Consider the following 26186-nt stretch of genomic DNA (forward strand, 5'->3'; position numbering starts at 1 on the left):
TTTCGTGAATCAAGGGGTCATACTGGCTTTCTCGTTATATCTGTTACCCTTGGGAACAAACCTCTCCTCAGCTTGTATATTGTTGTCACATAATCCATCATCTCATTTGCTGACTTCCCTGCCAGTTCTCTGTCCCATTGAACCTCTTGAAGGAAATTCTTCATGCTGTGTAGTCCCCTCTCGTAGTTTGGCTTCATTCGTCTTGTCCTTCCTGCTTCCCTCTCCACTTGTAAGTCCACAGTGTATTCGAAGCTCAAAACCACGTAGTCACTGCCCCCAAGAGGGTCTTTTATATGTGATATCCTCGATATCTGCAAAACTCATGGTGAATACTACGTCCAGTCTTGCTGGTTCATCCTCTGCTTTCTCTCTAGGGGTTTCCCTTACGTGTTGGTACATGGTTTTCTAGTAACACTTCCGTCAATTTAGCCCTCATTTCTGGGCCCCCATGTGGCTCCAGGTTCTCCCAGTCAATTTCCTTGTGAATGAAGTCACCCACAATCAGCAGCTTTGCCCTGCTCGCATGAGCCCTTCTGGCCACTTCAGCCAGTGTGTCAATTAACACTCTGTTATTCTCATCAAACTCTTGCCTTGGCCTCCTGCTGTTCTGTGGTGGTTTATATATCACTGCAATTACCACCTTGAGACCTCCAGACTGAAGTGTACCTATTATGTAGTCTCTTGCTTCTCTTCTGTCTCCTCTCTCCAGCTCATCAAAATCCCATTAGTTTTTGATGAACAGTGCTACTCCTCCACCCCCTCTGTTCCCTCTGTCTTTCTTCAGGGTCTGGCATCCAGTTGGAAAGATGGTATCTGTTATCATTCATGTGATCTTGGTTTCTGTGAGAGCTATTATGACTGGTAATGCCTCTTTGATTCTGTCGTGCCACTCCTCCCACTTATTTGTTATTCCATCAGCATTGGTGTACCATACCTTTATTTTGCTCTCCAACACTGTGTTCTAAGGGGGTCTGTGGGGGCGGGGGATCTGGCAGTGTGCTATGGGATTCTACAGCAGTGTGGGGTGAGGGCTGTAAGTGTGGATTGTGGGTTGTGTTGGGATAGCAAATTTGGCTGTGGTGTTTTAAGAGTGGTTCTGTGTGTGCTTGTGCTTGTTGCTCTGCCCTGCTTTGGTTGTCCTTCGCTGACTCTATCCTTGTTTCTCTTCCTAGCCCCTTTCGCTTCTGTGTCCTCTCCCTCAGCTGCTGTCGTTCTGTTCTGCAGGCCAAAGCAGGATGGGTTCGAGTCCTTGGCTAGTGCAGTGTTGTTATTGATCAATACCACTCGTTCGTGCTGTCGTTCTGTTCTTGTTCTGTTGCTGTCTAGAAACGCCCTCTTCTATGTTGATGATTCCTTCAGCCATGGTTTCTCTTGCAGGATCCAGTGCTGCACCGTTTCTGTCCTGAAAATAAGTTTACCGTCCGATTTCTCACCTTCAAGTACTCCCATGTTCTATGAAAATTTACTATCTCAGTCATATCCTCCTCGCCTATTTCTCTGATGATGTTTTCAATCTCCTGTGCGTGTGCGTGTGTATATATGCGTGTGTGTGTTTTTGTGCAATAATATCACAGTAAACGGGTGGTAACACAATATGCAAAATATGCAATGTGAAAAAACTGTGAATTCCCAAGCAAATTCTTGATTTCTTACATTATCAATGAACAGTAAAAATAATAGGGAAGTAGAAAACTTATAACGGTGAGGTATCACCTCACATATGATCTTATACCTGTCCCAGAGCTCTCAGCGTGCTGGGTCAAGTGTTTCATACGTTACATCTGACTTCGTCAATTAACTACTCACAAACTAACACACGAAGATAAGGGAGCCAGAATATATACAAGAGTAGACCAAGCCTATTCACAGTGGCACATACATTCACTACATTTCTTACCATGCTCCCTCGGTCTAGAAAAATATTCTTATTTCTTTCCTTCTCCGTGCCTTCTGTGCCTTTCAGTTCCTTGACTCAGAAATTTCCATTCTTCGCAATTTGTTGTCTCGTCTTAGCTACCGTTCCGATTTCATAAACTTCTCAGGTGCTAAACGGACTGTCTTCTTTCCCAAACTCTCTGCTCCTGTGATATATCCTGTTGTTTTCGTTCCCTATATTTCCAGTCTCTCAAATCTTAAAATTCTTTCCGTTACTTAGACATTATACTTACTTTTCCCTAAACTAACACCCTTCGTGGTAATATAGTTTGTACTTCTCCACATGCTATTGATGCTTTCAGAGTCTACTCTATTTCATCTCATCTTGCTCACTCCAATACTTTGGAGAAACTGGCTGCTCTCTTTTTGACAGAGGTTAGGTTAGATAAGGATCGTCAGGAAACAGGACAAGTATTTCCTGACGCAAGTCTTAGTCAGATGATGACAGCAGTTGGAGCTTTTAGTCATCTGACCAAGGCCTTCCACTGGCTTACCTGTGCATCTCTTTAAAAATTATGGTCATAGTTATAATCGTTTCTTTTTTTCCTGACAGACTTAAAGAGCACAAAAGAGGTTTTAGACTTTCCGGTAACAGTAATGCTTTGTTTTCTGCAATGTTAGAGCTCACAGTCATCCAATTGACTGGTCCTCTGCCAAGACACCGTCTCGTTAAAGCATCCATTATACACGACTCCTAATTTTGAATCTTATTTGGCTTTGTCTCTGTAGGTGCCTTTGTTTCTCGTTAAACTGATTCAAATGCTCCAAACTTCAGAACTCTCGTGACTTGACCTGATCATACCTCCCTACCTCCTCACTTTTCCCATATTTTCATTGCCCTTTTTTACTTCTGCCTAGGTGTGTTCTGTTTTTCTTTCTTGTGTTTTTGGTCCCACCCTCGTGGCCAACTAGATCTTTTGCAGGTTTTTCCTTTTTTCTTAAACTTCCTCCACTTCTACCTCGCTTCACTCCACTCTGACTACTACCACTACAACTACTACTAATACTACTACTATTTCTTCCACTTTCAGCACTACCTCTTTCACTACTATCTCCACTTCCCTTTTTTTCTATCTCTCTGTCTCCCGTCCCTGCCTCCTGTCGTTTATATACTGACTCCCTTACCTTCGTGTGTTAGTATGTGACTAGTTAATTAATGGTCCAAGTCAGCCAGAAGAGTCGTCATAAGTTTCTCCTAAATGACGCTGTGTTCTATGTGTATTCCAGTCACAGTATTGTGCCTATGTATTCTTTGTGTTGCACTATCATGAATTTCTCATTTAAATACCTTTGAAACAAATAAATATTATATGTAATAACAAACTTGAAGTGACTATTTTTTATATTTTGTGATGCAAGGACGATAGTTACTTGCATCATCATTGCAAAGACGCAGTTTTACAAATAAAAGAGTGTACAAATAAAATGAAGTTAAAACCAGAATAAGAGGAAGGATCACCATGCCCAGCCCTTCTAGGGCAAGGTAGGCGCCCAAGCCAGAGCTTGCTCCTGCAGCCCACAAGACTGCCGTTCCCATTAGTTCCCCTGGGGCGGGGATGGCAGACCAGAGAAGCCTGTCTTCTCCCTACGAGCCCCGTGAGGGCGGGGACTGTGCATAGGCCTGGGGACAGTTGGTCCCAACGATGGGGAGGCATTTGTTCTTCCTCCCATGGCAAACATTAGTCTGAGATACTCCCGAGGAAGGGAGCCAAGGTCGGGCCACCACTTGGAAAAGGCCAGGACCGGGAGAGTACCAACGAATGAAGAAGAACCAGAATATACTGAAGATTATAACGTTGTTTATAATATTAAAAATAAGAAGTTGCATGAAAATATATCAAAGTACAAATATATCAAAGTACAAACGGACACCAAGCATTCGTAGAAACATTAATTAACAACAGTCAGTTTTCTCTATCTCGTATACCCAGCCGTTCAATGTGGTAGCTTAATGCTGGTGAAGGGCTTTTGATCTGAAGAATTATGGACGTTCTCTCTTTTCTTAGGTCGAACATGATTACCTTCTATTCCCTTGTCGCGATATGACCCCTGTGGGCTCAGCGATTCTACTGATAAAAATATAAATTCCAGTACAAGGGTTGTTTGTGTAACTCCGTCAGGATCGCCAACACGATCACGGAGTTGTCAGCCTCACTATAACCTGTGAATTGGAGAGGAAAAAAAATAATCAAAAAGTTCGTACCACTTGATAATCCTTTGTTCATGAATTTTGGTCATTGAATGCCTCTTAGTTTTACTCATAAACGATGCCTTAAAGAGCTCGCCTAGTACTTAAGATATTCCTGGATGTGATTCTATTTATTCAAAGAACTTATTGAGGATATTGAAGATATAAATTAGTTTATCATTTATAGAAAAGATTCAAATTTACATTAGCAATGGGAAATAGAATTATTTTTTGACGTATATCATTGATTATGTTACCTGAAAAGCCCACTCATTAAACTCATTACAATATATCCTCTGAAAGATAATGCAGGTATTCGTAATGGCTGTCGAATATTTTCTTCTCCTTCCTCTTTCTACAACTCGCCATTTTTTCACTTGATGTGCAGTGTTCTGTATGACCCATACGGATTTAGAATTTTCCTTGAATGTAAAATATTTCTTCCTCCTACACAAGTTTTCAACACTGCTGTGTCTTTCTTAGAAGAAGTAAGTTAGGCTTATAATTGACTATGTTCATCAATTTTTCATTTTTACATATTAAATTTTCATTGCAGTTTCCGTTCGATAACCTGAAAACTCATCTGATCACTATCATATTTCAAGCGCTGGTGTATACTACATAAAGGTATACACAAAATAACCCGCACGTAGAAGAGAGGAGCTTACAACGACGTTTCGGTCCGACTTGAACCATTTACAAAGTCATTGTGACTTTGTAAATGGTCCAAGTCGGACCCAAACGTAGTCGTAAGCTCCTCTCTCCTACGTGCGGGTTATTTTGTGTACTGTTCCAATCACGGTATTGTGCCTGTTGTTTTTTTTATTTACAAACAGGAAGGTTTGGATTCCTATCAGGGTGCATAACTACCAATTTATATCTAATATTAAAAAAAAAAACATACATTTCCCATGCAGTAACTTAAGAATATTTCATCTGAATAGTTTCAAACTAACCAAATAAAAGGTTCAGATTAGTTTTCAACTAAGCAAGTGCAAATTTTTCAACTATATAATCTTGTTCATTTCTGTGCGATAAATACAGACTGACTCTTTCATGTGCTTCAAAGTTTTAATGTATCAGACAGGTAATATATTATTGATGTCTCAGTCAGGTAATATATTATTGATGTCTCAGTCAAGTAATATATTATTGATGTCTCAGTCAGGTAATATATTATTGATGTCTCAGTCAGGTAATATATTATTGATGTCTCAGTCAAGTAATATATTATTGATGTCTCAGTCAGGTAATATATTATTGATGTCTCAGTCAGGTAATATATTATTGATGTCTCAGTCAGGTAATATATTATTGATGTCTCAGTCAGGTAATATATTATTGATGTCTCAGTCAGGTAATATATTATTGATGTCTCAGTCAGGTAATATATTATTGATGTCTCAGTCAAGTAATATATTATTGATGTCTCAGTCAGGTAATATATTATTGATGTCTCAGTCAGGTAATATATTATTGATGTCTCAGTCAAGTAATATATTATTGATGTCTCAGTCAAGTAATATATTATTGATGTCTCAGTCAAGTAATATATTATTGATGTCTCAGTCAAGTAATATATTATTGATGTCTCAGTCAAGTAATATATTATTGATGTCTCAGTCAAGTAATATATTATTGATGTCTCAGTCAAGTAATATATTATTGATGTCTCAGTCAAGTAATATATTATTGATGTCTCAGTCAAGTAATATATTATTGATGTCTCAGTCAAGTAATATATTATTGATGTCTCAGTCAAGTAATATATTATTGATGTCTCAGTCAAGAAAGTGAAGGAGAGAAAAATCTTATGTACATCAAGATTTATTAAAAATATATTCGCATAGAACATTGTTAATGGATGTGTATATAAGTTACCTAGTAAAAAATACTTTATGTAGGACGAAAGTAAAAGCTGTATTTAAATAAAAGCAACAAAAATATAACGTTGGATCTGGCTCAGCCTCTTTATAAAATGCTTGTAAATTAAAACCATAATTTTGAAAAGGGTGGGACGTTAAGCCAGCGGAAGGCCTCGGTCAGATGACCGATAGCTCCTGCTGTGGGTTATTATATGAATTAAGACAAACCTTACCTAGCCTAACTCAGCCTCGAATAATGTGCTGAATATTTTTTTTTCTGAAGGAGTGGACCGGTAAGCCAGTGGAAGGCCTCGGCCAGATGACCATAAGCGCCAGTGGTGGATCAACACATAACTTAAGACCCGGGTCAGGAGACAATTGTCCTGCTTTCAGACGAATTTTACTCAACCAAACCTACATTCTAACAGGATATGTGCCCTGAGAGGGAGGGGAGGTGTAGTTCTCTCAGCGTATATATGCTAAGTATTAAATTTAATCCTTATTTTAGGTATTAAAGTATTCTTGTCTGGTTGTGAAAAGGCTGCCGTGCAGTTCTTATGACCCTAATGAAGCCGACAGGCTTGCAACCCCATTAACAGTTAAGCCAGACAGGTTAATTTAGGTAAGGTTTATAAGGAAACATGACAAAATTCCTTACGCTGATCTTAGTCATATCACGACCCCCCGCAGCTGCTGGAATTTTTGTCATCTGATTGAAATCTTCCGCTGTCTTACCGGTTCACCCTTTTAAATATTAAGCATTTTTTTTATCACAAGAAGAACATAACGTAAGAGAGAAGGAACACTGAAACAGGCCTACTGACCCATGCGGAGCAGGTCCATGTCCCCACCCCAGATTAGCCCAATGACCCACCTAGTCAGGAAACTTCCACTTAAGGAAAGAGCACGGCATCAGACCTAGTAGCACAAGCTAGTCGGGTCCAACTCACACCCACCCACACCCGCTCATGTATTTATCTAACTTATTTTTAAAACTACACAACGTTTTAGCCTCTATAACTGTACTCGGGAGTTTGTTCCACTCATCCACAACTCTATTACCAAACCAGTGCTTTCCTAAATCCTTCCTGAATCTGAATTTTTCCAACATGAAACCATTGCTGCGAGTCCTGTCTTGGCAGGAAATTTTCAGCACGCTATTTACATCCCCTTTATTTATTCCTTTTTTCCATTTATACACCTCGATCATATCTCCCCTAATTCTTCGTCTTTCGAGAGAGTGCACATTCAGGGCCTTCAGTCAATCCTCATAGGAAAAAATTTCTGTAACATGGGATCAACTTTGTCATCCTCCTCTGTACGTTTTCCAGAGCATTTATATCCATTCTGTAATACGGTGACCAGAACTGAGCAGCATAGTCTAAATGAGGCCTAACCAAGGATAAATAGAGTTAAAGAACAACCTGAGGACTTCTATTATTTATACTTCTAGATATGAAGCCAAGAATTCTCTTAGCTTTATTGCGAACACTAATGCACTGTTGTCTTGGTTTTAAATTACTGCTAACCAGAACTCCTAAATCTTTTTCGCAATCAGTGGTATTAAGATCTACATTTTATTTAGTTTATATGTGGCATGGTTATTTTCCTGTCCAACATTTAGAACTTTGCATTTCTCTATATTAAACTGCATCTGTCACTTCTCCGACCATTGCGTCAGTCTATTCAAATCATCCTGGACTGCACTAATGTCCTCATTAGAATGAATTGGACGGCCTATTTTGGTGTCATCAGCAAATTTGCTTATGTCGCTATTTATTCCCTCATCTATGTCGTTTAAGTAAATTGTGAACAACAACGGGCCCAACACTGACCCCTGCGGAACACCGCTTGTGACGTGCCCCCATTCTGATTTCTCTCCATTTATGCAAACTCTCTGCTGCCTATCTGTCAGCCCTGCCTCTACCCAGGAAAAAATTTCTCCTCCTATTTCGTGTGCCTTAAGTTTCCTCAATAGCCTCTGATATGGAACTCTGTCATAAGCCTTACTGAAGTCCATATACATATTATCACATTCATTACCACGATCTACCTCCTCAAACACCTTAGTGAAAAAAGTTAGTAAATTCGTAAGACAGGAACGCCCTTTTGTAAAACCCTGTTGAGATTCATTAATCAATCTGTGCCTATCAAGATGGCTACGAATTGCTTCTGCAATTATTGATTCCATAAATTTTCTCACTATGGAGGTAAGGCTTATTGGTCTATAGTTCGAAGCCAAGAACCTGTCACCTGCCCTGTAAATAGGTATTACATTTGTCATTTTCCACTTATCAGGCACTATGCCAGTTTGTAGTGATATGTTAAAAAGATTAGCCAAAGGTATGCTAAGTTCCTCTTTACATTCCTTTAACACCCTTGCAAACAGTTCATCAGGGCCTGGGGATTTGTTAGGTTCTAGTTTCTCAATTTGTCTGAGAACCATGTCACTAGTTCCAGCAATCGTGCATAATTTATTATCATCCTGTTCTACATAATCTATTAATTCAGGAATTTCGCTAGTATTTTCCTGGGTAAAAACTGAGAGGAGGTAGATATTGAAAATTTCACACATATCCTTATCACTGTCAGTGATCTGACCAGAGTTACTCTTAAGTGGGCCTATCTTGTCCTTAATCTTACTTCTGTATACCTGGGTTAGTTTTCGAATCCCTTGCGACCTTAGCCTCATAACCCCAATTTGCTCTTCTTATTCCTTTCTTTATTTCTTTATTTAATTGAATGTATTGATTTCTTAACTGCCCATCCCCTCTTTTGATACGCCTATATATGCCTCTCTTTTGACCAATGAGATGTTTTAATCTAATGTTCATCCATTTGGGATCATTTTTGTTAGATCTAATTTCCCTACTCGGAACAAAAGTTGTCTGGGCAGCTATGCTCTGAAAAACGTCATATTGGCAACCAAGATCACCTACCTGACCCCATAGTCAGGATATCCCAATTTAGCCCACTCAAGTAATTTTTCAGTCCCATGAAATCGACCAAGCGAAAATCTGGGACAGAGATTTGATTGCAGTTATCTGGGTAATTCCATGATATATTGAAATTAAGTGATTTGTGATCACTTTCCCCAACCTCATCATTAACCTCAAGATTATTAATTAGTGACTGTTGGCAAGAACCAAGTCAAGCAGATTGTTTCCTCTGGTTGGTTCTGTCACAAACTGTTCTAAAAAGCAATCCTGAACCGTATCAAGATAGTCATTAGACTCAAGATTTCCTGTCATGTTGTTCCAATCAACTTATCTAAAGTTTAAATCTGCAATTAACACAACATTTTCGTATCTAGATGTCTTGTGAATTTCGCCCCATAACAGCTTACTGCACTCCCTATCAAGGTTTGTGGGCCTATAAATCACACCCAAAATTAATTTGTCACGACCCTAGAGAAACTGTAGCCAGATTCTGTGTTCGATGTTTCTAATCTTATATCATGTCTATGACAACAATTTAAATTATCTCTGAAAAACATCGCCATTCCACCACCCTTCCTGTTGACCCTATCAGTGTGGAATAGTTTATAGCCCTGTATGTTGCATTCAGAAGGCATTTTTCTATCTTTCAGGTTGAACCAGGTCTCCGTTATACCAATAATATCTACATAACCTGCACTTGCAAGTAATCTTAGCTCATCTATCTCATTTTTTAGACTCCTACTATTTATATAGTTAACCTTAAGGGAGCTAGTCACTCGTTGCCCTCTACTATCTCTCTTTGTTAGTTGATCAATTGATTTGCTATTACTAGCAACTTTATTTTGAATATTGTCTTTTAAACATATCCCTGAGGTATCCCAGTAATAACTGCTGTTTTTAACTCTAATACTGCAGCCTGATTGTTTCCCAAAAACACCCATACCTCTATAATCTATCAGTTTAAATTTCTAGACAAGTCATCAATTACCCTCTCAATCGAATTAGCTAATGCAACCACCCCATTCCCAGAGAGATGAATGCCATCCCTTGCATACATATCACGTTTGCCATGGAATAGGTTCCAGTTATCCATGAATGGGATTGCAAGTTCCTTGCAGTACCTGTCAAGCCAGCAATTTATACCAATTGTTTTAGACATCCATTCATTGCCCACTCCCTTTCTAAGTAAGATGCTACATATGACTGGGATCCCTCCCTTAACCCTGACTACTTCTATGGCTGACCTGTGCTTATCCAGCAGCTTCTCTCTCCTGCCCTTCCCAATGTTGTTACCCCCAGCATATTATCCAACCTGCTGACTATGTCACCAACACCAGTTCCTGGAAGGTACACCCTCTGTCTGGCCTTTCTATCTCTGCTACAAAAAGCATGGTTCATATATCTTACCTGAGAATCTCCAACAATTAAAATATTCTTACATTGATTAGCAGGGGAATCAGTGGTACCTTCAGCCTCACTAACCACTGAAGTGCACTCTTCCTGGAGAACAGAGAATTGATATCCTACCTTCACATTTTCTCTGTTAACGCTCCTTATCGTCCTTCCTGAACTGTGAACCACTGGCCACATAAAGCGGCTTTCACTCTCACTGCTGGAGACCATTTCCTCTTTACCAACTAAATCCTTCTCACACTCACTCCCAAACTCATCTAAGCGAAGCTTCAGCCACCTATTTTCCTCCTGAAAAAGTAGAACCTCCTTTTTCAACACCAGATTTTTTTAATTAACACATCGGCCGATTCCCACCAAGGCAGGGTGGCCCAAACAAGGAAAACTTTCACCATCATTCACTCCATCACTGTCTTGCCAGAAGGGTGCTTTACACTACAGTTTATAAAACTGCAACATTAACACCCCTCCTTCAGAGTGCAGACACTGTACTTCCCACCTCCAGGACTCAAGTCCGGCCTCCCCGTTTCCCGGAATCCCTTCATAAATGTTACTTTGCTCACACTCCAACAGCACGTCACTCCTATCAAATACGCTCACGCATGCTTGCTGGAAGTCCAAGCCCCTCGCACACAAATCCTCCTTTACCCCCTCCCTCCAACCTTTCCTAGGCCGACCCCTACCCTGCCTTCCCTCCACTACAGACTGATACACTCTCGAAGTCATTCTGTATCGTTCCATTCTCTCTACATGTCCAAACCACCTCAACAACCCTTCCTCAGCCCTCTGGACAACAGTTCTGTCAATCCCGCACCTCCTCCTAACTTCCAAACTACGAATTCTCTGCATTATATTTACACCACACATTGCCCTCAGGCATGGCATCTCCACTGCCTCCAGCCTTCTCCTTGTTGCAACATTCATCACCCATGCTTCACACCCATATGAGAGCGTTGGTAAAACTGTACTCTCATACATTCCCCTCTTTCCTTCCACGGACAAAGTTCTTTGTCTCCACAGACTTCTAAGTGCACCGCTCACCCTTTTCCCCTCATCGGTTCTATGATTCATCTCATTTTCACAGACCCATCTGATGACACATCCACTCCCAAATATCTGAACACATTCACCTCCTCCATACTCTCTCCCTCCAGTCTGATATCCAATCTTTTATCACCTAATATTTTTGTTATCCTTATCACTTTACTCTTTCCTATATTCACTTTTACTTTTCTTTTTTACATACCCTACCAAATTCATCCACCAACCTCTGCAACTTCTCTTCAGAATCTCCCAAGAGCACAGTGTCATCAGCAAAAAGCAACTGTGAGAACTCCCATTTTATCTTTGATTCTTTATCTTTTAACTCCACGCCTCTTGCCAAGACCCTCGCATTTACTTCTTTTACAACTTCATCTATAAACATATTGAACAAACCATACCACGGGCGGGATTTGAACCCGCAGTCAGAGAGTCTCAAAACTCCAGACCGTCGCGTTAGCTAACGCGACTGCGGGTTCAAATCCCGCCCGTGGTATGGTTTGTTTGCAATCGTGTCATTACGATTTCGTGAGTCATATTGAACAACCACGGTGACATCACACATCCTTGTCTAAGGCCTACTTTTACTGGGAAATAATCTCCCTCCTTCCTACATACTCTAACTTGAGCCTCACTATCCTCGTAAAAACTCTTCACTGCTTTCAGTAACTTACCTCCTACACCATACACCTGCAACATCTGCCACATTGCGCCCCTATCCACAATGTCTTACGCCTTTTCCAAATCCATAAATGCCACAAAAACCTCTTTAGCCTTATCTAAATACTGTTCGCTTATATGTTTCACTGCAAACAAGTGGTCTACACACCCCCTACCTTTCCCAAAGTCTCCTTGTTCATCTGCTATCCTACTCTCCGTCTTACTCTTAATTCTTTCCATAATAACTCTACCATACACTACCAGATATACTCAACAGACTTATCCTCCTATAATTTTTGCACTCTCTTTTGTCCTCTTTGCCTTTATACAAAGGAATTATGCATGCTTTCTGCCAATCCCTAAGCACCTTACCCTCTTCCATACATTTATTAAATAATAGCACCAACCACTCCAAAACTATATCCCCTCCTGCTTTTAACATTTCTGTCTTGCTGCCTTACCCCCTTTCATTTTACCTACTGCCTCACGAACTTTCCCCACACTCACAATTGGCTCTTCCTCACCCCTAAAAGATGTCATTCCTCCTTGCCCTATACACGAAACCACAGCTTCCCTATCTTCATCAACATTTAACAATTCCTCAAAATATTCCCTCCATCTTCCCGATACCTCTAACTCTCCATTTAATAACTCTCCTCTCCTATTTTTAACTATCAAATCTATGTGTTCCCTAGGCTTCCTCAACTTATTAATCTCACTCCAAAACTTTTTCATATTTAAACAAAATTTGTTGATAACATCTCACCCACTCTATAATTTGCTCTCTTTTTACATTGCTTCACCACTCTCTTAACATCTCATTTTTTCTCAATATACTCTTCCCTCCTTGCATCACTTCTACGTTGTAAAAATTCTCATTTCCTATTCTCTCACTAGTCCATCTATCCTCCAATAGTTGTTTATATCTTACCTTAACTGCCTCCTCTTTTAGTTTATAAACCTTCACCTCTCTCTTACCTTATGCTTCTATTTTTCTTGTATCCCATATACCTTTTACTCTCAATGTAGCTACAAGTAAAAAGTGATCTGATATATCTATGGCCCCTCTGTAAACATGTATATCCTAAAGTCTACTCAACAGTCTTTTGTCTACCTACACATAGTCCAACAAACTACTGCCATTATGCCCTACATCATACCTTGTATACTTATTTATCCTCTTTTTCTTAAAATATGCATTACCTATAACTAAACCCATTTCTATACAAATTTCAATCAATGGGCTCCCATTATCATTTACACCTGGCACCCCAAACTTACCTACTACACTCTCTCTATAAGTTTCTACTACTTTAGCATTTAGGTCTCCTACCACAATCACTCTCTCACTTCGTTCAAAGGTTCCTGGTAGGTGGTCGTGGACTACAGGAAGGAGGTAGGTGGTCGTGGACTACAGGAAGGGGGTAGGTGGTCGTGGACTACAGGAAGGAGGTAGGTGGTCGTGGACTACAGGAAGAGGGTAGGTGGTCGTGGACTACAGGAAGAGGGTAGGTGGTCGTGGACTACAGGAAGAGGGTAGGTGGTCGTGGACTACAGGAAGGAGGTAGGTGGTCGTGGACTACAGGAAGGGGGTAGGTGGTCGTGGACTACAGGAAGGAGGTAGGTGGTCGTGGACTACAGGAAGAGGGTAGGTGGTCGTGGACTACAGGAAGAGGGTAGGTGGTCGTGGACTAGAGGAAGGGGGTAGGTGGTCGTGGACTACAGGAAGGGGGTAGGTGGTCGTGGACTACAGGAAGGGGGTAGGTGGTCGTGGACTACAGGAAGAGGGTAGGTGGTCGTGGACTACAGGAAGAGGGTAGGTGGTCGTGGACTACAGGAAGAGGGTAGGTGGTCGTGGACTACAGGAAGAGGGTAGGTGGTCGTGGACTACAGGAAGGAGGTAGGTGGTCGTGGACTACAGGAAGAGGGCAGGTGGTCGTGGACTACAGGAAGAGGGTAGGTGGTCGTGGACTACAGGAAGAGGGTAGATGGTCGTGGCCTAGAGGAAAGGGGTAGGTGGTCGTGGACTACAGGAAGGGGGTAGGTGGTCGTGGACTACAGGAAGGGGGTAGGTGGTCGTGGACTACAGGAAGGGGGTAGGTGGTCGTGGATTACAGGAAGGAGATAGGTGGTTGTGGACTACAGGAAGGGGGTAGGTGGTCGTGGACTACAGGAAGGAGGTAGGTGGTCGTGGACTACAGGAAGAGGGTAGGTGGTCGTGGACTACAGGAAGAGGGTAGGTGGTCGTGGACTACAGGAAGAGGGTAGGTGGTCGTGGACTAGAGGAAGGGGGTAGGTGGTCGAGGACTACAGGAAGGGGGTAGGTGGTCGTGGACTACAGGAAGGAGGTAGGTGGTCGTGGACTACAGGAAGAGGGTAGGTGGTCGTGGACTACAGGAAGGAGGTAGGTGGTCGTGGACTACAGGAAGAGGGTAGGTGGTCGTGGACTACAGGAAGAGGGTAGGTGGTCGTGGACTACAGGAAGAGGGTAGGTGGTCGTGGACTACAGGAAGGAGGTAGGTGGTCGTGGACTACAGGAAGAGGGTAGGTGGTCGTGGACTACAGGAAGGGGGTAGGTGGTCGTGGACTACAGGAAGAGGGTAGGTGGTCGTGGACTACAGGAAGAGGGTAGGTGGTCGTGGACTACAGGAAGGGGGTAGGTGGTCGTGGACTACAGGAAGGAGGTAGGTGGTCGTGGACTACAGGAAGGGGGTAGGTGGTCGTGGACTACAGGAAGAGGGTAGGTGGTCGTGGACTACAGGAAGAGGGTAGGTGGTCTTGGACTACAGGAAGGAGGTAGGTGGTCATGGACTACAGGAAGGAGGTAGGTGGTCGTGGACTACAGGAAGAGGGCAGGTGGTCGTGGACTACAGGAAGAGGGTAGGTGGTCGAGGACTACAGGAAGGAGGTAGGTGGTCGTGGACTACAGGAAGGGGTAGGTGGTCGTGGACTACAGGAAGACGGTAGGTGGTCGTGGACTACAGGAAGAGGGTAGGTGGTCGTGGACTACAGGAAGTGGGTAGGTGGTCGTGGACTACAGGAAGGGGGTAGGTGGTCGTGGAGTACAGGAAGGGGTAGGTGGTCGTGGACTACAGGAAGAGGGTAGGTGGTCGTGGACTACAGGCCTAAGGAGGGTAGGTGGTCGTGGACTACAGGAAGGGGGTAGGTGGTCGTGGACTACAGGAAGAGGGTAGGTGGTCGTGGACTACAGGAAGGGGGTAGGTGGTCGTGGAATACAGGAAGGAGGTAGGTGGTCGTGGACTACAGGAAGGGGGTAGGTGGTCGTGGACTGGTAGGTGGTCGTGGACTACAGGAAGAGGGTAGGTGGTCGTGGACTACAGGAAGAGGGTAGGTGGTCGTGGACTACAGGAAGGGGGTAGGTGGTCGTGGACTACAGGAAGGAAGAGGGTAGGTGGTCGTGGACTACAGATGGTCGTGGCCTAGAGGGGGGTAGGAGGTCGTGGACTACAGGAAGGGGGTAGGTGGTCGTGGATTACAGGAAGGTGTTAGGTGGTTGTGGACTACAGGAAGGGGGTAGGTGGTCGTGGACTACAGGAAGGAGGTAGGTGGTCGTGGACTACAGGAAGAGGGGTAGGTGGTCGTGGACTACAGGAAGAGGGTAGGTGGTCGTGGACTACAGGAAGAGGGTAGGTGGTCGTGGACTAGAGGAAGGGGGTAGGTGGTCGTGGACTACAGGAAGGGGGTAGGTGGTCGTGGACTACAGGAAGGGGTAAGTGGTCGTGGACTACAGGAAGAGGGTAGGTGGTCGTGGACTACAGGAAGAGGGTAGGTGGTCGTGGACTACAGGAAGAGGGTAGGTGGTCGTGGACTACAGTAAGGGTGTAGGTGGTCGTGGACTACAGGAAGGGGGTAGGTGGTCGTGGACTACAGGAAGAGGGTAGGTGGTCGTGGACTACAGGAAGGAGGTAGGTGGTCGTGGACTACAGTAAGAGGGTAGGTGGTCGTGGACAACAGGAAGAGGGTAGGTGGTCGTGGACTACAGGAGGAGGGTAGGTGGTCGGGGACTACAGGAAGAGGGTAGGTGGTCGTGGACTACTAAGGAAGTAGGTGGTCGTGGACTACAGGGAGGGTAGGTGGTCGTGGACTACAGGAAGGGGGTAGGTGGTCGTGGACTACAGGAAGAGGGTAGGTGGTCGTGGACTACAGGAAGAGGGTAGGTGGTCGTGGACTACAGGAAGGGGGTAAGTGGTCGTGGACTACAGGAAGAGGGTATGTGGTCGTGGACTACAGGAAGAGGGTAGGTGGTCATGGACAACAGGAAAAGGGTAGGTGGTCGTGGACTACAGAAAGAGGGTAGGTGGTCGTGGACTACAGGAAGAGGGTAGGTGGTCGAGGACTACAGGAAGGAGGTAGCTGGTCGTGGACTACAGGAAGAAGGTAGGTGGTCGTGGACTACAGGAAGATGGTATGTGGTCGTGGACTACAGGAAGAAGGTAGGTGGTCGTGGACTACAGGAAGAGGGTAGGTGGTCGTGGACTACAGGAAGGGGGTAGGTGGTCGTGGACTACAGGAAGAGGTAGGTGGTCGTGGACTACAGGAAGGTGGTAGGTGGTCGTGGACTACAGGAAGGGGGTAGGTGGTCGTGGACTACAGGAAGGGGTAGGTGGTCGTGGACTACACGAAGAGGGTAGGTGGTCGTGGACTACAGGAAGGAGGTAGGTGGTCGTAGACTACAGGAAGGAGGTAGGTGGTCGTGGACTACAGGAAGGAGGTAGGTGGTCGTGGACTACAGGAAGGGGGTAGGTGGTCGTGGACTACAGGAAGGGGGTAGGTGGTCGTGGACTACAGGAAGGGGGTAGGTGGTCGTGGACTACAGGAAAAGGGTAGGTGGTCGTGGACTACAGGAAGGAGGTAGGTGGTCGTGGACTACAGGAAGGGGGTAGGTGGTCGTGGACTACAGTAAGGAGGTAGGTGGTCGTGGACTACAGTAAGGAGGTAGGTGGTCGTGGACTACAGGAAGGAGGTAGGTGGTCGTGGACTACAGGAAGGGGGTAGGTGGTCGTGGACTACAGGAAGAGGGTAGGTGGTCGTGGACTACAGGAAGAGGGTAGGTGGTCGTGGACTACAGGAAGGGGGTAGGTGGTCGTGGACTACAGGAAGGGGGTAGGTGGTCGTGGACTACAGGAAGGAGGGGGTAGGTGGTCGTGGACTACAGGAAGGAGGTAGGTGGTCGTGGACTACAGGAAGAGGGTAGGTGGTCGTGGACTACAGGAAGGGAGGTAGGTGGTCGTGGACTACAGGAAGAGGGTAGGTGGTCGTGGACTACAGGAAGGAGGGTAGGTGGTCGTGGACTACAGGAAGAGGGCAGGTGGTCGTGGACTACAGGAAGAGGGTAGGTGGTCGTGGACTACAGGAAGAGGGTAGATGGTCGTGGCCTAGAGGAAAGGGGTAGGTGGTCGTGGACTACAGGAAGGGGGTAGGTGGTCGTGGACTACAGGAAGGGGGTAGGTGGTCGTGGACTACAGGAAGGGGGTAGGTGGTCGTGGATTACAGGAAGGAGATAGGTGGTTGTGGACTACAGGAAGGGGGTAGGTGGTCGTGGACTACAGGAAGGAGGTAGGTGGTCGTGGACTACAGGAAGAGGGTAGGTGGTCGTGGACTACAGGAAGAGGGTAGGTGGTCGTGGACTACAGGAAGAGGGTAGGTGGTCGTGGACTAGAGGAAGGGGGTAGGTGGTCGTGGACTACAGGAAGGGGGTAGGTGGTCGTGGACTACAGGAAGGAGGTAGGTGGTCGTGGACTACAGGAAGGGGGTAGGTGGTCGTGGACTACAGGAAGAGGGTAGGTGGTCGTGGACTAGAGGAAGGGGGTAGATGGTCGTGGACTACAGGAAGAGGGTAGGTGGTCCTGGACTACAGGAAGGAGGGTAGGTGGTCGTGGACTACAGGAAGGGGGTAGGTGGTCGTGGACTACAGGAAGGGGTAGGTGGTCGTGGACTACAGGAAGAGGGTAGGTGGTCGTGGACTACAGGAAGGAGGGTAGGTGGTCGTGGACTACAGGAAGAGGGTAGGTGGTCGTGGACTACAGGAAGGGGGTAGGTGGTCGTGGACTACAGGAAGGGGTAGGTGGTCGTGGACTACAGGAAGGGGGTAGGTGGTCGTGGACTACAGGAAGGACTGCAGGAAGGGGTAGGTGGTCGTGGACTACAGGAAGAGGGTAGGTGGTCGTGGACTACAGGAAGAGGGTAGGTGGTCGTGGACTACAGGAAGAGGGTAGGTGGACGGGGACTAGAGGTAGGTAGGTGGTCGTGGACTACAGGAAGGGGGTAGGTGGTCGTGGACTACAGGAAGGGGGTAGGTGGTCGTGGACTACAGGAAGGGGGTAGGTGGTCGTGGACTACAGGAAGGAGGGTAGGTGGTCGTGGACTACAGGAAGGAGGGTAGGTGGTCGTGGACTACAGGAAGGAGGTAGGAAGGGGGGTAGGTGGTCGTGGACTACAGGTAGGAGGTAGGTGGTCGTGGACTACAGGAAGAGGGAAGGTGGTCGTGGACTACAGGAAGAGGGTAGGTGGTCGTGGACTACAGGAAGAGGGTAGGTGGTCGTGGACTACAGGAAGGGGGTAGGTGGTCGTGGACTACAGGAAGGTGGTAGGTGGTCGTGGACTACAGGAAGAGGGTAGGTGGTCGTGGACTACAGGAAGGAGGGTAGGTGGTGGTGGACTACAGGAAGAGGGTAGCTGGTCGTGGACTACAGGAAGAGGGTAGGTGGTCGTGGACTACAGGAAGGGGGTAGGTGGTCGTGGACTACAGGAAGGGGGTAGGTGGTCGTGGACTACAGGAAGGGGGTAGGTGGTCGTGGACTACAGAAAGGGGGTAGGTGATAGTGGACTACAAAAAGGGGGTAGGTGGTCGTGGACTACAGGAAGGGGGTAGGTGGTCGTGGACTACAGGAAGGAGGTAGGTGGTCGTGGACTACAGGAAGAGGGTAGGTGGTCGTTGACTACAGGAAGAGGGCAGGTGGTCGTGGACTACAGGAAGAGGGTAGGTGGTCGTGGACTACACGAAGGGGGTAGGTGGTCGTGGACTACAGGAAGGGGGTAGGTGGTCGTGGACTACAGGAAGGGGTAGGTGGTCGTGGACTACAGGAAGGTAGGTGGTCGTGGGAGGGTAGGTGGTCGTGGACTACAGGAAGGTGGTAGGTGGTCGTGGACTACAGGAAGGGGGTAGGTGGTCGTGGACTACAGGAAGGGGGTAGGTGGTCGTGGACTACAGGAAGGGGGTAGGTGGTCGTGGACTACAGGAAGGGGGTAGGTGGTCGTGGACTACAGGAAGGGGGTAGGTGGTCGTGGACTACAGGAAGGGGGTAGGTGGTCGTGGACTACAGGAAGGGGTAGGTGGTCGTGGACTACAGGAAGAGGGTAGGTGGTCGTGGACTACAGGAAGGAGGGTAGGTGGTCGTGGACTACAGGAAGGAGGTAGGTGGTCGTGGACTACAGGAAGAGGGTAGGTGGTCGTGGACTACAGGAAGGAGGTAGGTGGTCGTGGACTACAGGAAGAGGGTAGGTGGTCGTTGACTACAGGAAGAGGGCAGGTGGTCGTGGACTACAGGAAGAGGGTAGGTGGTGGTGGACTACAGGAAGAGGGTAGCTGGTCGTGGACTACAGGAAGAGGGTAGGTGGTCGTGGACTAGAGGAAGAGGGTAAGTGGTCGTGGACTACAGGAAGGGGTAGGTGGTCGTGGAATACAGGAAGGAGGTAGGTGGTCGTGGACTACAGGAAGGGGGTAGGTGGTCGTGGAATACAGGAAGGAGGTAGGTGGTCGTGGACTACAGGAAGGGGGTAGGTGGTCGTGGAGGGTAGGTGGTCGTGGACTACAGGAAGGAGGTAGGTGGTCGTGGACTACAGTAAGAGGGTAGGTGGTCGTGGACAACAGGAAGGAGGGTAGGTGGTCGTGGACTACAGGAAGGTCGGGTAGGTGGTCGTGGACTACAGGAAGAGGGTAGGTGGTCGTGGACTACAGGAAGAGGGTAGGTGGTCGTGGACTACAGGAAGGGGTAGGTGGTCGTGGACTACAGGAAGGGGGTAGGTGGTCGTGGACTACAGGAAGGAGGTAGGTGGTCGTGGACTACAGGAAGGGGGTAGGTGGTCGTGGACTACAGGAAGGAGGTAGGTGGTCGTGGACTACAGGAAGGGGGTAGGTGGTCGTGGACTACAGGAAGGAGGTAGGTGGTCGTGGACTACAGGAAGGAGGTAGGTGGTCGTGGACTACAGGAAGGGGGTAGGTGGTCGTGGACTACAGGAAGGAGGTAGGTGGTCGTGGACTACAGGAAGGAGGTAGGTGGTCGTGGACTACAGGAAGGGGGTAGGTGGTCGTGGACTACAGGAAGGGGGTAGGTGGTCGTGGACGAAAGGAGGGGGGTAGGTGGTCGTGGACTACAGGAAGGGGTAGGTGGTCGTGGACTACAGGAAGGGGGTAGGTGGTCGTGGACTACAGGACTAAGGAAGAGGGTAGGTGGTCGTGGACTACAGGAAGAGGGTAGGTGGTCGTGGACTACAGGAAGAGGGTAGGTGGTCGTGGACTACAGGACGAGGGTAGGTGGTCGTGGACTACAGGAAGAGGGTAGGTGGTCGTGGACTACAGGAAGGAGGGTAGGTGGTCGTGGACTACAGGATGAGGATAGGTGGTCGTGGACTACAGGAAGAGGGTAGGTGGTCGTAGACTACAGGAAGGGGGTAGTTGGTCGTGGACTACAGGAAGAGGGTACGTGGTCGTGGACTACAGGAAGGGGGTAGGTGGTCGTGGACTACAGGAAGGGGGTAGGTGGTCGTGGACTACAGGAAGGGGGTAGGTGGTCGTGGACTACAGGAAGGGGGTAGGTGGTCGTGGACTACAGGAAGGAGGTAGGTGGTCGTGGACTACAGGAAGGAGGTAGGTGGTCGTGGACTACAGGAAGAGGGTAGGTGGTCGTGGACTACAGGAAGAGGGTAGGTGGTCGTGGACTACAGGAAGAGGGTAGGTGGTCGTGGACTACAGGAAGGGGGTAGGTGGTCGTGGACTACAGGAAGGGGGTAGGTGGTCGTGGACTACAGGAAGGAGGTAGGTGGTCGTGGACTACAGGAAGGGGGTAGGTGGTCGTGGACTACAGGAAGGGGGTAGGTGGTCGTGGACTACAGGAAGGGGGTAGGTGGTCGTGGAAGGGTAGGTGGTCGTGGTACAGGAAGGTGGTCGTGGACTACAGGAAGGAGGTAGGTGGTCGTGGACTACAGGAAGGGGGTAGGTGGTCGTGGACTAAGGGACTACAGGAAGAGGGTAGGTGGTCGTGGACTACAGGAAGAGGGTAGGTGGTCGTGGACTACAGGAAGAGGGTAGGTGGTCGTGGACTACAGGAAGGGGGTAGGTGGTCGTGGACTACAGGAAGGGGGTAGGTGGTCGTGGACTACAGGAAGGAGGGTAGGTGGTCGTGGACTACAGGAAGGGGTAGGTGGTCGTGGACTACAGGAAGGGTAGGTGGTCGTGGACTACAGGAAGAGGGTAGGTGGTCGTGGACTACAGGAAGGGGGTAGGTGGTCGTGGACTACAGGAAGGGGTAGGTGGTCGTGGACTACAGGAAGAGGGTAGGTGGTCGTGGACTACAGGAAGAGGGTAGGTGGTCGTGGACTACAGGAAGAGGGTAGGTGGTCGTGGACTACAGGAAGGGGGTAGGTGGTCGTGGACTACAGGAAGGGTGTAGGTGGTCGTGGACTACAGGGAAGGTGGTCGTGGACTACAGGAAGAGGGTAGGTGGTCGTGGACTACAGGAAGGGGGTAGGTGGTCGTGGACTACAGGAAGGGGGTAGGTGGTCGTGGACTACAGGAAGGCGGTAGGTGGTCGTGGACTACAGGAAGTCGCTAGGTGGTCGTGGACTTCAGGAAGGGGGTAGGTGGTCGTGGACTACAGGAAGGAGGTAGGTGGTCGTGGACTACAGGAAGAGGGTAGGTGGTCGTGGACTACAGGAAGGAGGTAGGTGGTCGTGGACTACAGGAAGAGGGTAGGTGGTCGTGGACTACAGGAAGGAGGGTAGGTGGTCGTGGACTACAGGAAGGAGGGTAGGTGGTCGTGGACTACAGGAAGGGGGTAGGTGGTCGTGGACTACAGGAAGGGGGTAGGTGGTCGTGGACTACAGGAAGGAGGGTAGGTGGTCGTGGACTACAGGAAGGGGTAGGTGGTCGTGGACTACAGGAAGGGGTAGGTGGTCGTGGACTACAGGAAGGAGGGTAGGTGGTCGTGGACTACAGGAAGAGGGTAGGTGGTCGTGGACTACAGGAAGGGGTAGGTGGTCGTGGACTACAGAAAGGGGGTAGGTGGTCATGGACTACAGGAAGAGGGCAGGTGGTCGTGGACTACAGGAAGAGGGTAGGTGGTCGTGGACTACAGGAAGGGGGTAGGTGGTCTTGGACTACAGGAAGCGGGGAGGTGGTCGTGGACTACAGGAAGGGGGTAGGTGGTCTTGGACTACAGGAAGGGGGCAGGTGGTCGTGGACTACAGGAAGAGGGTAGGTGGTCGTGGACTACAGGAAGGGGGTAGGTGGTCGTGGACTACAGGAAGGAGGGAGGTGGTCGTGGACTACAGGAAGAGGGTAGGTGGTCGTGGTCTACAGGAAGGAGGGTAGGTGGTCGTGGACTACAGGAAGGGGTAGGTGGTCGTGGACTACAGGAAGAGGGTAGGTGGTCGTGGACTACAGGAAGAGGGTAGGTGGTCGTGGACTACAGGAAGGGGTAGGTGGTCGTGGACTACAGGAAGGAGGTAGGTGGTCGTGGACTACAGGAAGGTCGTGGTAGGTGGTCGTGGACTACAGGAAGAGGGTAGGTGGTCGAGGACTACAGGAAGGTGGTAGCTGGTCGTGGACTACAGGAAGATGGTAGGTGGTCGTGGACTACAGGAAGAGGGTAGGCGGTCGTGGACTACAGGAAGAGGGTAGGTGGTCGTGGATTACAGGAAGGAGGTAGGTGGTCGTGGACTACAGGAAGGGGGTAGGTGGTCGTGGACTACAGGAAGAGGGTAGGTGGTCGTGGACTACAGGAAGGGGGTAGGTGGTCGTGGAGTACAGGAAGGAGGTAGGTGGTCGTGGACTACAGGAAGGAGGGTAGGTGGTCGTGGACTACAGGAAGGGGGTAGGTGGTCGTGGACTACAGGAAGAGGGCAGGTGGTCGTGGACTACAGGAAGAGGGTAGGTGGTCGTGGACTACAGGAAGGGGGTCGGTGGTTGAGGACTACAGGAAGGGGGTAGGTGGTCGTGGACTACAGGAAGGTAGGTGGTCGTGGACTACAGAAAGGGGGTAGGTGGTGGTGGACTACAGGAAGGGGGTAGGTGGTCGTGGACTACAGGAAGAGGGTAGGTGGTCGTGGACTACAGGAAGAGGGTAGGTGGTCGTGGACTACAGGAAGGGTAGGTGGTCGTGGACTACAGGAAGGGGGTAGGTGGTCGTGGACTACAGGAAGGGGGTAGGTGGTCGTGGTAGGTGGTCGTGGACTACAGGAAGAGGGTAGGTGGTCGTGGACTACAGGAAGCCTAGAGGGGTAGGTGGTCGTGGACTACAGGAAGGGGGTAGGTGGTCGTGGTACGTAGGTGGTCGTGGACTACAGGAAGAGGGTAGGTGGTCGTGGACTACAGGAAGAGGGTAGGTGGTCGTGGACTACAGGAAGTAGAGGGTAGGTGGTCGTGGACTACAGGAAGGGGGTAGGTGGTCGTGGACTACAGGAAGGGGGTAGGTGGTCGTGGACTACAGGAAGGGGGAGGGTAGGTGGTCGTGGACTACAGGAAGAGGGTAGGTGGTCGTGGACTACAGGAAGGGGTAGGTGGTCGTGGACTACAGGAAGGGGGTAGGTGGTCGTGGACTACAGGAAGAGGGTAGGTGGTCGTGGACTACAGGAAGAGGGTAGGTGGTCGTGGACTACAGGAAGGGGGTAGGTGGTCGTGGACTACAGAAAGGGGGTAGGTGGTCGTGGACTACAGGAACGGGGTAGGTGGTCGAGGACTACAGGAAGGGGGTAGGTGGTCGTGGACTACAGGAAGAGGGTAGGTGGTCTTGTATTACAGGAAGGGGTAGGTGGTCGTAGACTACAGGAAGGGGGTAGGTGGTCATGGACTACAGGAAGAGGGCAGGTGGTCGTGGACTACAGGAAGTGGGTAGGTGGTCGTGGACTACAGGAAGAGGGTAGGTGGTCGTGGACTACAGGAAGAGGGTAGGTGGTCGTGGACTAGAGGAAATGGGTAGGAGGTCGTGGACTACAGGAAGGGGGTAGGTGGTCGTGGACTACAGGAAGGGGGTAGGTGGTCGTGGACTACAGGAAGAGGGTAGGTGGTCGTGGATTACAGGAAGGGGGTAGGTGGTCGTGGACTACAGGAAGGGGGTAGGTGGTCGTGGATTACAGGAAGGCGGTAGGTGGTCGTGGACTACAGGAAGAGGGTAGGTGGTCGTGGACTACAGGAAGAGGGTAGGTGGTCGTGGACTACAGGAAGGAGGGTAGGTGGTCGTGGACTACAGGACGGGGGTAGGTGGTCGTGGACTACAGGAAGGGGGTAGGTGGTCGTGGACTCCAGGCAGGGGGTCGGTGGTCGTGGACTACAGGAAGGGGTAGGTGGTCGTGGACTACAGGAAGGGGGTAGGTGGTCGTGGACTACAGGAAGGAGGGTAGGTGGTCGTGGACTACCGGAAGGGGGTAGGTGTTCGTGTACTACAGGAAGGCGGTAGGTGGTCGTGGACTACAGTAAGGGGGTAGGTGGTCGTGGACTACAGGAAGGAGGTAGGTGGTCGTGGACTACAGGAAGAGGGTAGGTGGTCGTGGACTACAGGAAGAGGGTAGGTGGTCGTGGACTACAGGAAGAGGGTAGGTGGTCGTGGACTACAGGAAGAGGGTAGGTGGTCGTGGACTACAGGAAGGGGGAAGGTGGTCATGGACTACAGGAAGGGGGTAGGTGGTCGTGGACTACAGGATGGTGGTAGGTGGTCGTGGACTACAGGAAGAGGGTAGGTGGTCGTGGACTACAGGAAGAGGGTAGGTGGTCGTGGACTACAGGAAGAGGGTAGGTGGTCGTGGACTACAGGAAGAGGGTAGGTGGTCGTGGACTACAGGAAGGGGGTAGGTGGTCGTGGACTACAGGAAAGGTGGGGTAGGTGGTCGTGGACTACAGGAAGGGGGAGTGGTCGTGGTACAGGAAGAGGGTAGGTGGTCGTGGACTACAGGAAGGGGGTAGGTGGTCGTGGACTACAGGAAGGGGGTAGGTGGTCGTGGACTACAGGAAGGGGGTAGGTGGTCGTGGGGTAGGTGGTCGTGGACTACAGGAAGAGGGTAGGTGGTCGTGGACTACAGGAAGGGGGTAGGTGGTCGTGGACTACAGGAAGGGGTAGGTGGTCGTGGACTACAGGAAGGGGGTAGGTGGTCGTGGACTACAGGAAGGGGTAGGTGGTCGTGGACTACAGGAAGAGGGTAGGTGGTCGTGGACTACAGGAAGAGGGTAGGTGGTCGTGGACTACAGGAAGGGGTAGGTGGTCGTGGACTACAGGAAGGAGGTAGGTGGTCGTGGACTACAGGAAGGGGGTAGGTGGTCGTGGACTACAGGAAGGGGGTAGGTGGTCGTGGACTACAGGAAGGAGGTAGGTGGTCGTGGACTACAGGAAGGTGGTAGGTGGTCGTGGACTACAGGAAGGGGTAGGTGGTCGTGGACTACAGGAAGAGGGTAGGTGGTCGTGGACTACAGGAAGGGGGTAGGTGGTCGTGGACTACAGGAAGAGGGTAGGTGGTCGTGGACTACAGGAAGGGGTAGGTGGTCGTGGACGACAGGAAGGGGGTAGGTGGTCGTGGACTACAGGAAGGGGGTAGGAGGTCGTGGACTACAGGAAGGGGGTAGGTGGTCGTGGACTACAGGAAGGGGTAGGTGGTCGTGGACTACAGGAAGAGGGTAGGTGGTCGTGGACTACAGGAAGGGGGTAGGTGGTCGTGGACTACAGGAAGGGGGTAGGTGGTCGTGGACTACAGGAAGGGGGTAGGTGGTCGTGGTCTACAGGAAGGGGGTAGGTGGTCGTGGACTACAGGAAGGGGGTAGGTGGTCGTGGACTACAGGAAGGGGGTAGGTGGTCGTGGACTACAGGAAGGGGTAGGTGGTCGTGGACACAGGAAGGGGGTAGGTGGTCGTGGACTACAGGAAGG

At 48.9% G+C, this 26186-nt stretch overlaps 1 protein-coding gene across 1 annotated transcript in view; it reads right to left on the reverse strand.

Moving 5' to 3' along the window:
• Positions 1-1267: 1267 nt before the first annotated feature.
• Positions 1268-26186, reverse strand: part of LOC128684580 (uncharacterized) — a 110974-nt gene continuing 86055 nt past the window's right edge. Inside the window, exons 6-8 of the mRNA XM_070082739.1 lie at positions 11602-11753; positions 10335-10628; positions 1268-1402 (exon numbers count right to left, since the gene is read on the reverse strand). Coding sequence (XP_069938840.1) covers positions 1268-1402; positions 10335-10628; positions 11602-11753 — 581 coding nt within the window. The remainder of the gene's footprint in view (positions 1403-10334; positions 10629-11601; positions 11754-26186) is intronic.

Source organism: Cherax quadricarinatus, chromosome 8 (genome assembly GCF_038502225.1).
Source record: "Cherax quadricarinatus isolate ZL_2023a chromosome 8, ASM3850222v1, whole genome shotgun sequence".
Taxonomy (NCBI): Eukaryota; Metazoa; Arthropoda; class Malacostraca; order Decapoda; family Parastacidae; genus Cherax; species Cherax quadricarinatus.